Below are 12224 nucleotides of genomic sequence, written 5' to 3'. Positions count from 1 at the left end.
GTCGAAATTTTCCATAACCATTTTGCATAAATGTAGCTGAATTTCGTTGATGCAGCATTGAATTCCCTCCTTTAATTCACGCGTGCTTGCGGGCTTGTTGGCATAGACCTTCGACTTCAAATAACCCCATAAAAAGAAATCCAATGGTGTTAAATCATACGATCTAGGGGGCAATTATTATCACCGAGACGAGAGAATACTCGGCCAGGAAATGTCTCATGCAGTGATTGAATTGTTTCGCGGGCTGTATGGCATGTGGCACCGTCTTGTTGAAACCACATGTCGTCCACATCAATATCATTCAATTTAGGCAGAAAGAACTGTGTTATCATGTCGCGATATCGAGCATCAGTAACATTTACTGCTTGACCAGCTTCATTTTCGAAAAAGTGTGATCCAATTATGCCTCCAGCCCAAAATCCGCACCAAACAGTGATGCATTGAGGATGCATTTGTTTTTTGACATTCACATGTGGGTTCTCTAAACCCCAAATGCGGCAATTTTGACGATTAACGAAGCCATCAAGGTGAAAATGTGCTTCATCGCTGAAAATGATTTTGTTCGAAAAATCGGCATCCACTTGTTGCTGTTCAATAATCCATAATAACACGTCGTTCTATCGTGTAACGCTTCATTTTTACTAACCCTAAACTATCAGCTGTCAAATGGTTTTTTTATAGGGTTGCCAACACTGTACTGCACGAATGGTGGCAAATTCAAATCTTGCGTTAATTTTGAGACACCCTTTATATACGTGGCATACATACATATTCGTACATGTGTTTATCCAATTTAGAGATACCGTTCCTTTTTATCAGTTAACTGTGGAATTTGGTTGAAAAAACCTTTCGTTCTGCGTGTAATAAAATCGAAAAATGGAGCGTCAAACACAGTTAACTGGTTAAATGTAGAAAAATGCTAGAAGAGATTACATTTAACACATTGCGTACCTGCTAATTATCAGAAAATTAAATTGTGCGGAGTTTCAGTGAGATCCACTTATATCCCTATCTATAAAAAAAACAGGTATCATACTGTTATGTAATATATTTTAAATGGATAGTTAGTTCTAATCAAACTACTCACCACGAGTAAGGGATGGGGTTAAGTTCAGAGAACAAAAATTGAGAAAATTAGGTTCGGCTTCTGAAATTATTATTATATGATCATCAGCCTAGCGCAGTATTCGATATTTAACAATACTGAGGAAAACTACCTTAACACTTAGGCAACCGACTGAAAAGAACTATAACTACAACCTCTCCCATTATCTTCAACTGCACTCATACAATTAATGTGGTTAAAAACTTTGTTTTATAAAAGCAAGAACCGTATTTGATGAGTTGCAAATAATCCCACTTCAAGACTTACTAAACAATCACAACAAAAAGTAAACGGAATGAAAGGCAATACGTTGCTAAGTGAAAAGTGGGAGATCTCCTCGTTCGGTTGGCTAAGTGTTAAGATCATTGAATTTGCTACATATGCAAATGATATTGTAAAAGAAGAAATGGATAAATAAGTGTATTTGAACATATTGGAAAATAATATGAAAAATTGAAAAATAAGAAGTCGACAGTGTAAAAAATATTTGACTATATAATATTGCAAATAAATTAGTTAAGAAATAATCTATTAAAAATAAAATGGAATAATGCTTCTAAACGATTCTTTAGAAATTCATATAAATCGATCTCAACGTTGTTTACGAGCTATTAAACATAAGTGCAGTTGTTTTACGAAGCATTAACTAATTAGACTTACGTATGTACTGAGGTATATATTTAGTGGCAGACAACGTAGAAATGTTACTCCAGAATCTGCTTAATTTACTTGTAATAAGTGGAAACTGTATCTAATAACAAAAGCAATTTTTAAATGATTATTAAAAGTGTATATACCTTATGTACTTTCTTCATTTAGAAAAGAAACGCCAGATTTAATTACTTTCTTATACCAGTCATATACGACTTTCTTTGATATGTATACTTGAAAGGTTTAACTGAAATAATAACGTTCAGCTTCTGTAATTTTGATCGATTTCTTCGTTTCGGTTACACTTCGATTTTTTGGTTTCATTAATTTCTTAATTCTTTAATTTTTTAGTTATTAAAGTTCTTAACGTTTTGGATTATCAAGCAAACTGTAGAATAATGATAGAATTCATACTCTCATTTTAAAATAATGTTAAAATATAAACAGAACTACACGCCCTACAAAAATTACAATACCATAAATGCATCACGTTAATATTTTCTGTGCGAAGGTTACAGATAAAAGTCAATAATTCAATTAAGCACCATATGAGATTGCAATTTTAACTTCTCGAGTTTAATAAATATGAATACCGTTCTCTCTTTTTATTCTGAAATAAAAAATTACGTTTCTACTATCAATATGTAACTTTTACGATAAATCCAACGAACATAAAGTGTTTTTCCTTTCATTTCCTAAGAAATTATTAAAATCAATATGACTTTAATAAAGACAATCGCGGAAGAAGTCGCAAGGCAGAGAATTAACTGATTGAACTCGAACAAATTGATGTCTTTTTTTAAGTTAATTTTATCTTCTTATCTTTACTTTTCTTCGTTATAAGTTCTCCTTTTTATGTTCGTAACTATAATTCTTAATTTATCGCCACATCGAAAATATCGATGACAAGTGAGAGCAGGTGTTAGCGATGCACGAGCATATTTTTCACGCATCGAGAACAAATTAGAAGTTCAGCTTTAGGGCACACGAGTTGCTTCCATTCGAAATCGAAGATGTGGGTCAGCGTACATACATTAAAAATTAAAAAAGAGAGAGAGAGAGAGAGAGAGAGAGAGAGAGACAGAAAGAGAGAGAGAGAGAGAGAGAGAGAGAGAGAGAGAGAGAGAGAGAGAGAGAGAGAGAGAGAGAGAGAGAGAGAGAGAGAGAGAGAGAGAGAGAGAGAGAGAGAGAGAGAGAGAGAGAGAGAGAGAGAGAGAGAGAGAGAGAGAGAGAGAGAGAGAGAGAGAGAACACGAGAAAGACACCTGGCACTTCTTCTCCGAAGAAGAAAAAAATCCCAACGAAAATATGAAAGTGAAAAGAACGAAGAAAGCGACTCCCGTGGACCGAGCGTGACCCAAAATACGCCGGAACCTCTGCCAGACAATATTGTTTAAGGAAGAACACGACACCTTTAAAAAAACCGAAAATTCTCGGTCTCCGACTTTTTTAGAATACTTTAATGTAATTTGATATTCAACATTTTTATTGAAACGAGTTTCTTTTACATATTTTATTCTACAGCGGACTATAATTAAATTTCAACAAGAACATTCGAACATAAGAAACTGTCTTTTATGGCTTAAAATTCTTAATATTTTCATTTCATTGGAAATCTACTTGTAATTTTTATAAAAGGTCACGATTTTTTTTTACTTATAAACAATTTGTTGGAGGAAAGTAGAAATGTTTAAAAATTGATAGACATAATACAGAATTATTTTTATACGTGAAACTTGTCTAAATCTTCCAAGACATTCAAACAGAAATTATGGAAACGTTATTTAATACGTTTCTACCGGCATATATGACGTTTGTAAATGAATTTATCAACTATAACTAGATTTATAATAATGCATAAATATACTGACAGTTATAGTTAATAGGTATAGATGCAAAATAAACTTTTAAATTTAAGTATGATAATTTCATATTCAGAATAGCGTTATTTGTTATCGGAAGTTTTACATAAGAAGGTTCTACTTTCTTTTCTCTTAGAGTTTCATCGTTATTTTTCGACAACATTTAGAATATTTATTGCAAGATAACATGACATAAGAATTACATAATTTTGATATAATATATGGCCTGTGCTATTATGTACCAACAAAAATGAATATCACAGACAATACCTGAACTGGTGCAGTATACTATTTTGTAAGAACAAGTATCAAAATCTTTACTTAAGTGCCATTATCACAAAAACTTCGAAAAACTAAATCAATCTGACTCATCCTTTATAAGACATATAGACATATATTCTATTTTCTTGAGGTTTTAGTTTCATTTCAATGCTTGTATGCCATTTTCTATTCACCATTCTTAAAAAAAAGGATTTTAATATTCGAAACATCATCAACATCAGTTCCCTGCCTTCACTTTTTCCTTTCATACCATCTCCTAACTGACCTCAGCAAATATTTTTCATAAATTCTTACCATTCTTGCCACGCGAGTGCTGCAAATAGTGCAAATAGTGTAAACAGACATTAATAGTCCATTAAAAATGTCTGTCCGATGAAGTCAAGCAGGCGCGATTAATATTAATTAGCGTTCAAAAGGAAACTTCGCGAGAAACTCCCGAGAAAATTAGAATTTTCCAACGTGCAGCAATATAAGTTAATTTCACTGAAAATCGTCGCTGGTACATCCCAGTTTCCTGAACATTAGCCATCATGGTATGCGTTAATTTGTTACCAACTCTGTTTCCCTTTACAACTTTTTCGCGTACTTTCCAACATCCAGAACATATTTTACACGTGGCGTGAAATTACAGTCCTTGTTTCAATGAATAAACCACTGCGTTTACATAAGACCTTTATAGACACTGATTTGACAGTTAACCTCTTGCACAAAAGAGACGTGTCACGCGCGTCGAGACGTTTTCGTTCTAAAATTGCCAATAACGTCTTACACACACCTATAATTTTATTGCATTACACACACTAGATTGTTTTCAAATATATTACTCTATACAAAATGATTAACAAACAAAATTAATCTGCACATCTGCGTAAAATAGGTGAAAAAGTTCTTCGCACGAGACTGCTAAATCTCCGAATGAATTTCCAGGGCAAGAGGTCCGTCAAAGTTCCCCGACGAATGCTGGGGCAGTCGTTAAAAATTCATCCGCAGTCCATCATCAGTGAAAGGTCAAGCTAGTTGACATTTCAGAATTTTCGAGATGGCGGGATCCGAACAAAAATTTCGTCGTACGTGCTCGGTCAACTGTCCCGAGCAGGAAAGTCTCCGGGTTTGCGTCGTTCGCAACAACATCGAAACGACGAGGGTTTCCATGCTTCTCTGAGCAATAATTAGTCTAATTAGGGACAAGGTTGGACCTCTTTTCAAACTGTTCGCCTCTTTTTTCACATCGTTACGCGGATATTTTCGCGCGTTCGAGGAAACGATAGACGAGAAGCTAGAGAGCGTAGAGGCCTGGCCAGAGTTCGGACTTCGAGCCGGGAGATGCTGATCCTCGCGTAGGAAGGCTGACAGTCAGCCTACTTCGCCGCGAGATTCATCGAATACGGACAGCAATGCGTAACCATGACACAGAATTTCGCGGTTGGTCCTGCCTGTTCGTCCTCGGCGTTAGCGGTTCGGTTTCTGCAACGTGATTGGCGATTCAGCGACTTTCGCTGACCTGATCCCCTAACTTTCGTCCTCTGATCGGAGAAACTTGCACGCTTCGGCTCACAGTCGAATCTCCGCTGAATTAGGTAATTGGAAAATAAGCTGGTATATTAGTGTCAAGTGTAATGAAAAATTTATTGCAGCTCGGCTTGAATAATCATTACAAAATAAAAGAAAAAAACTTGGCTTCATAAGTCTCCTGGCTCTGATGGTCTTACCATCCTTATTCCTGAATTGAAACCTGTAGAAGTGATGATCTGCTTTTATGATCAGCTTTATCGAAGCAAAAGTGTTCACCCCGCTGGTGAATTTTAGTAACTTGAAACTTCCTGCACTTTATTTCTTTATTTCGTCGTTTATCGAGTTTTCAGTCGATCAACGTATATGGACATATTAAAATATACATGAAATGTTCACTCTAAATTATTCATTAATCACTTGTTTTCTCAATTTTCTTCTGAGAATACCCAAATTTATAATAAATTGTCCATAGCATCCATCCTCTTTCTAACTTCATTGATCTAACCTTTCACTGCTTGCGTTCATTCATTTATTCTCTGTAGAATTCTCCCATTTACCTATCTTCTATTTCAGAATTCAAAACTTTTTTTAATTGGATTAAGTGCTAATCGCTGGTCCTCGTAATTTGTACTCTATATCGATATATTTTGAGTTCAGATTTTTTCAAGTCCGATCGTTGGTTAATTTGGGTAACTGCATAACTGTCTAATAACAAGGATCTTATTTACTTGAACTGATTTGAATCGATCTCGCGAAATAATTCGTATAAAAGTACTTTCTATTTCGAACGCGCGTGATTATTTTACTCCGTAACGATACACACTCGAATTCCCGTTGACGTCGAAGACAGCGAAATTCATCGCGACTTTCTAGGCCGCCGCCACTGCCGAGTGTTCACCTCTCGATTATGTTCGACATTGAAACCAAATAACGCTTATTAGAAATCGAAAGCGTTTCGTCATGATCATTCAGACTCGCCATTAATTTTATGAGCGGACGACGTCGTTGCAAATACGTTCGCGTCGTACCTTATTACTTTCAACGCCGTATCTTTTTTTAATCGTGTTTCATTTCCCGAGGAATTACAGAAATAATTTGCTATTCAAATTTTCTTTTTATCTTAAATTGATCATTTGCCTTATCTTATCTTAAATTGATTATTTATCTGATTATTTGTTTTAATGATACTCTTTTTCGGTCGAATGCAATCGCGACTTCGGGATTGCACTTTTTCACGAAACACCTAATTCCACGACGTTGGAATTTTCTAAAAATATTTATGCCTCCTTCGAGAAATTAATTAAGACGTAAAATAAAATTGTAATATCATTTACTGCACTTCTTCTTTTATTGTGTCTTACGCCTGCATTTTCCTTGAAAATATAAAATTCGCAGTCCAATTGTAAGAAATATAATTTGAAAGAATTATAAGGGAAACATCGTTATGTAAAATATTTTATTGGGATACAGGAAATTCCATATTACTTTATTAAAGAATCATAATACATAGATAATGAAATCCAATTTAAGCAAATACTTACTGCAGTTTTATTACTTGAAGAATACATTCGGTTAAATCATATAGAAAAATAATTTTCGTCTTTTTATTAGTAGATATAAATTGAGTTTTAAAATTGCTGGTGTAGCCAAGTTTAGTTTTTAACCTAATAAGGAAATTATAAGGATTCAAGGTATGAATTCCTTCTCACTAGATTTTGTTCTTGTAAAAGAAATAAAAGAAAATTGAATAATCCAACTGTAGAAATTTGGAATCAGAATGGTGATCAAAATCTGATACAAAATTATTTCTCGTTCATAAATGTTTCAATATCAAAACACATAAAATTAAATTAAATTGACTTTTATACATCTTTAATGCATGAAAAGTATAATTGTGATCGCCAATCTGTAGACCTTTGTGCAAAATAAAATTGTTCAAGTGTAATTTAGAAAAATAGAAATGAAAAAGAAAATTTATTTCGTTTAAAAAAATTGTAGAAGATACAGAAGGACTACAGAAACGTGTATTTAAAATTCAGAGTGAAATACTCATTTAAATACTCAGATAAGATCTGATATAACTAATGTGATTCCGTTTAAAATCAAAATGTTCAAAATTGCTTGCTATTCAGTATAGCAGTAATGACTAAAGTAAGAATAAATTAACTACATTAACACGTTCGCTACCAGCGCTTATTTCAGTGACGGTCTCCTCAATTATAATATTTTCTTCAATCCAATAAATCTTCTGAAAAAAATATTTAAAAAATGAAACTGAAACGAATCATTGAGTTCCTAAATATAATGTCGTAGTTTATAATTTGTAATAACAATATCGATAGGACTAATTTCATTTTCATTGGGTAAAATATAGGATTACGGCCGTCACAAACATGTGATACTGGTAGCGAACATGTTAAGCATTATATTCTATAAACACACAGTATCTACGCTATAATACTCAACATCCCCAAAATCGTTGTTGCTTCCCAGGTATCGCAGCACCCCGACAATCAACGAGGAGGAATCACGCGCTGCCAACGCCCACGAAGGCAGTCTCGTCCATCATAAACTACCTGCAGCTAGTACCGGAAGCTCATGAGGGTCTGACGAGTTTCTCCGGAGTCTGGTCCGAGCTGGTGCTCCAAGATATCGGGATCACGGTGCACCCGGCGGGTCAGTCGAATCTCTGCTGCTCGAAGACATCAAAGCACCCCGAGTGTTTCGAGATCCGCGACGAAGAAGGCGGATGCACCAATTACTGGCGATCAGTGCCGAGCTTGAGCGTGCACAACTGCAATTTCGCGGGCAGGGAGCAGATGAATGGCGCGTCTGCTTACTTGGACGGTTCACACATCTACGGGACCACCGATGAACAGCTACACCAACTGAGAACATTCAGTCAGGGGAAAGTGGACGTGTCCGCCTGCGAGGTCTGCAACAGTACCGAGGACAGAGCGCTGGGGACGATGTACGCCGCCTTTCTCAACGAACATAATCGAGTAGCAGAGAAGTTGGCCAACGCGAACAAGCATTGGGACGACGCGAAGCTGTTCCTGGAGGCGCGCAGAGTCGTCGTAGCCCAGATTCAACATGTCACTCTGAACGAGTACTTGCCCAGCATCCTCGGGGAAGGCGCTCGGACCGATCCCGAGCTGATGCCAGTCTCGAGCGGATTCTTCGGCGGTTACTCGTCCGCGAACGTGGGTGGCACTTACGATGCGGTCGCGTTGGCCGCGCTCCGCGCTCTCACGTCCCTGCGTAAACACGGGTACAACGACGCCACGTGCCTGGAGGACCACGTGGTCGCCTCGGCCAACCGCGTCAGCCTCGATCTCAGCGAGTCCGCTTTCGAGCCTCGCCTGGACGCCAACGTCCGTTACGTTCACATAGGCCGCGACCACGGCCTGCCCGGATACGTCCATTTTGTCGCCGATTGTTTCGGAAATAATGTCACGGTAGGTTAACGATATTCTCGATGGTCGTGACAGTCTATGGATCAGTTTAAAAGTTTTCGAGATGTACAGGTTTACTGAGTAAAGGGTGACCTAAAAAGTCGCCTCTTTTGGGGGCCTTAAGTTTGGAACTAATTTTTGTATCAAATGTTGGTTTATCATGAGATTAATAGCGAAAACATTTTGACCCGAGTTGGCAATTGGTGTCGCAAATATGGGACGTCGAAGATGTTGACATTCAAGACGTTCTGTACATTTCGATATACGGATATTCGAAATTTATAAAATAATAGTGGACTTAAGGTAACGTTTGAAAAACCTTCGTTTTTGGGTCATCTTTTAAGATCTTTGAAGAAGATTTTTTTAGACTGGTAGAAGAATCTAATGATAATTAGCAATGCAGTTAAGGGAAAGGGTAGACGTTTATTAAGAATCGATCTCAAGTCTATAAACAGTTGATAAAAGGATAAAAAGCGTTCGTAACCTTATATAAATAACTTGATTTCACAGATTCGCAATTTCGTAGGCTTGGAACGCTTGATGCGTCCGCAGCACGCGAAGTTGCTAGAGTCTATTTACTCCGGGGTGGAGGACATAGACCTGCTCCTGGGTGGTATTCTGGAGATCCCGACAAAAGGTGCTGCTGTGGGGCCAACGTTCGAGTGCCTTCTAAAGAGGCAGTTCGTGAAATTGAGAAACTCGGACCGTTTTTGGTACGAGAACGACCTTCCACCATCGAGTTTAAGTCCGGCGCAGTTGGCTGAAGTCAGGAAAGTCTCTCTAGCCGGTATCCTCTGCGCGAACACGGACATCAAAAAGATTCAGCCCAAGGCATTCATCCAGCAGGATCCGTACTTGAACGCGAGGATCGATTGCGATCAACATAGTGTACTCGACGTGAATGCTTGGAGAGAGGAGCCTCTGCCGGAGGAACCTATCAAGGACGACTACATAAGCGAGCCTGTGAAAAAAGGTTCGGTACCCGAACTTAATCCCAGTTTGATAGCAGCGGCTGTGAAGAAGGCGGAAGCCGACTTGATTCAGAGGAAACAATTGGAGTACAATTCCTGGTTGCAACAGAGGATAGCAGATCCTAAATCCCCGGCCGGCACTGCTGCCAGTTTCTCTAAAGCTAATAGGGATGCTCTGCTGTTGGCTAATTCGTCAATCATGTACGAGCTGGCTACTAATGAGATCTTGAACGTTATACACGGAGAGAGACGCAGAAAACGACAAGTGTTCGACACTACTGACAATGTTCTCGGTTTCCCCAGCAACGACTTCTCCGATTTACTGCAGAACGTTGATATATCCGGATTCCTGGCCCAGAGTAAGCCAACGAATCACGACGAAGTGGATTGTCCTGTTGACGACAGCCCATGCGATCCTACAACTCCCTATAGAACTCTCTCAGGCCATTGCAATAATCTTCGCAACCCTAATCTCGGCAAATCGTTGACGACTTTCGCCAGATTACTACCACCGGTCTACGAAGACGGTGTATCAAAACCGAGAGCCACATCGATCACTGGGGCGCCTCTACCCAATCCTAGAGTGATTTCGACGGTGATGCATCCCGACATCTCCAACCTTCATAACCGGTACACGTTAATGGTAATGCAGTACGCGCAGTTCCTGGACCACGAACTCACGATGACTCCGATCCACAAGGGCTTCGCGGAGTCTATACCTAGCTGTCGTCCTTGCGACTCTCCCCGAACCGTGCATCCTGAATGCAGCCCATTCCCAGTCCCACCTGGCGATCATTATTATCCAACAGTGAACGTGTCTTCTGGTGCGCGAATGTGTTTCCCGTCGATGAGATCGTTGCCGGGTCAACAGCATCTGGGTCCACGTGAGCAGATTAATCAAAACACCGCTTTCCTGGATGGGTCCGTGATTTACGGCGAGAACACATGCATCTGCAACGTACTCCGAGGTTTCAATGGCCGTATGAACATTACGCAGAGTCCGCACCGCGCCGCGAAGGATCTTCTGCCGCAATCGGCAACCCATCCCGAATGTAAAGCGAAGTCCGGGTTCTGTTTCATTGGCGGTGATGGCCGCGCTTCTGAACAGCCGGCTCTAACGGTCATGCACACGTTTTGGATACGCGAACATAACCGAATCGTTGACGGGTTGAGACAAGTGAACCCACACTGGGACGGTGAGAAACTGTTCCAACAGTCTCGTCGCATCATCAGCGCCATGCTGCAACACATCACATATAACGAGTTTCTGCCGAGGATTCTCGGGTGGAACGCGGTCACCCTTTACGGTCTGAAACTCCTTCCTCAAGGTTACTACAAGGAGTACTCGCCTACTTGTAATCCGAGTGTGGTCACCGAGTTCGCCAGCGCTGCTTATCGGATAGGGCACTCGCTCTTGAGACCGCATCTGCCGCGAATGGATCGAAATTATCAGTCTATAGAGCCGTCCATTTTGTTGCGAGATGGATTCTTCGATCCCGACATGCTTTACCGTCAAGGCATGCTAGACGAGATGGTCCGAGGCTTGGTAGCCACCCCCATGGAGACTTTGGATCAGTTCATAACCGGAGAAGTTACCAATCACCTGTTTGAAATTCGGGGCATTCCCTATTCCGGTATCGACTTGATCGCTCTGAACATTCATCGTGCTAGGGACCACGGAATACCGTCGTATAATAATTACAGAGCGTTGTGCAACCTAAAGCGAGCCACTACGTTTGAAGACCTGTCCAGGGAAATGGCACCGGAAGTGATAGCTCGCATGAAACGCATCTACGCCTCTGTGGATGACATTGACCTTTTCCCGGGTGGCATGAGCGAAAGACCTCTACAAGGTGGTTTAGTTGGACCCACCTTTGCCTGTATTATAGCCATACAGTTCCGACAGTCGAGGAAGTGCGATCGCTTCTGGTACGAAACCGACGACCCAAACATACGGTTTACGGAGCATCAACTGGCCGAGTTGCGCAAAACGACTCTGGCGAAAGTAATGTGCGATAACATGGACGAACACAATGACATGCAAAGAGCGGCGTTTGATTTACCTAGCAACTTCCTTAATCCACGTGTCCCTTGTAGTTCCATGCCGCACATAGATTTGTCTGCTTGGAGAGAGACCAGACATGGCTGTCAAATTGGAGGAAGGAACGTTGCCTTGGGAGAATCCGGTTTCCCCACACCGTGCACCAGTTGCGTCTGTACAGCTGAGGGCGTGAGTATTTATTCTTTGAAGTTTCCGCGGTGCCTTGAAAAGTTCTTGTCCTAGACATTATCCGCTCAACTTGAGGTTAGGGCAAGCTGCGATGGAGTCTTTGGGACTTTAGAAAGACCATACAATGTTGATAGTGGAAGCTTTTGGAATTAACTAC

The 12224-nt window shown here is 39.8% G+C and overlaps 1 protein-coding gene across 1 annotated transcript in view; it reads left to right on the top strand.

The window, feature by feature from the left end:
• LOC116426555 (uncharacterized) overlaps nucleotides 1–12224 on the top strand; it is a 41759-nt gene that overhangs the window by 27194 nt on the left and 2341 nt on the right. Inside the window, exons 5-6 of the mRNA XM_031975652.2 lie at nucleotides 7905–8869; nucleotides 9377–12067. Coding sequence (XP_031831512.1) covers nucleotides 7905–8869; nucleotides 9377–12067 — 3656 coding nt within the window. The remainder of the gene's footprint in view (nucleotides 1–7904; nucleotides 8870–9376; nucleotides 12068–12224) is intronic.

Source organism: Nomia melanderi, chromosome 8, assembly GCF_051020985.1.
Source record: "Nomia melanderi isolate GNS246 chromosome 8, iyNomMela1, whole genome shotgun sequence".
NCBI classification, from domain to species: domain Eukaryota; kingdom Metazoa; phylum Arthropoda; class Insecta; order Hymenoptera; family Halictidae; genus Nomia; species Nomia melanderi.
Note: the sequence above shows the minus strand (reverse complement) of the source record. Positions and strands in the feature narration are given on the sequence as shown.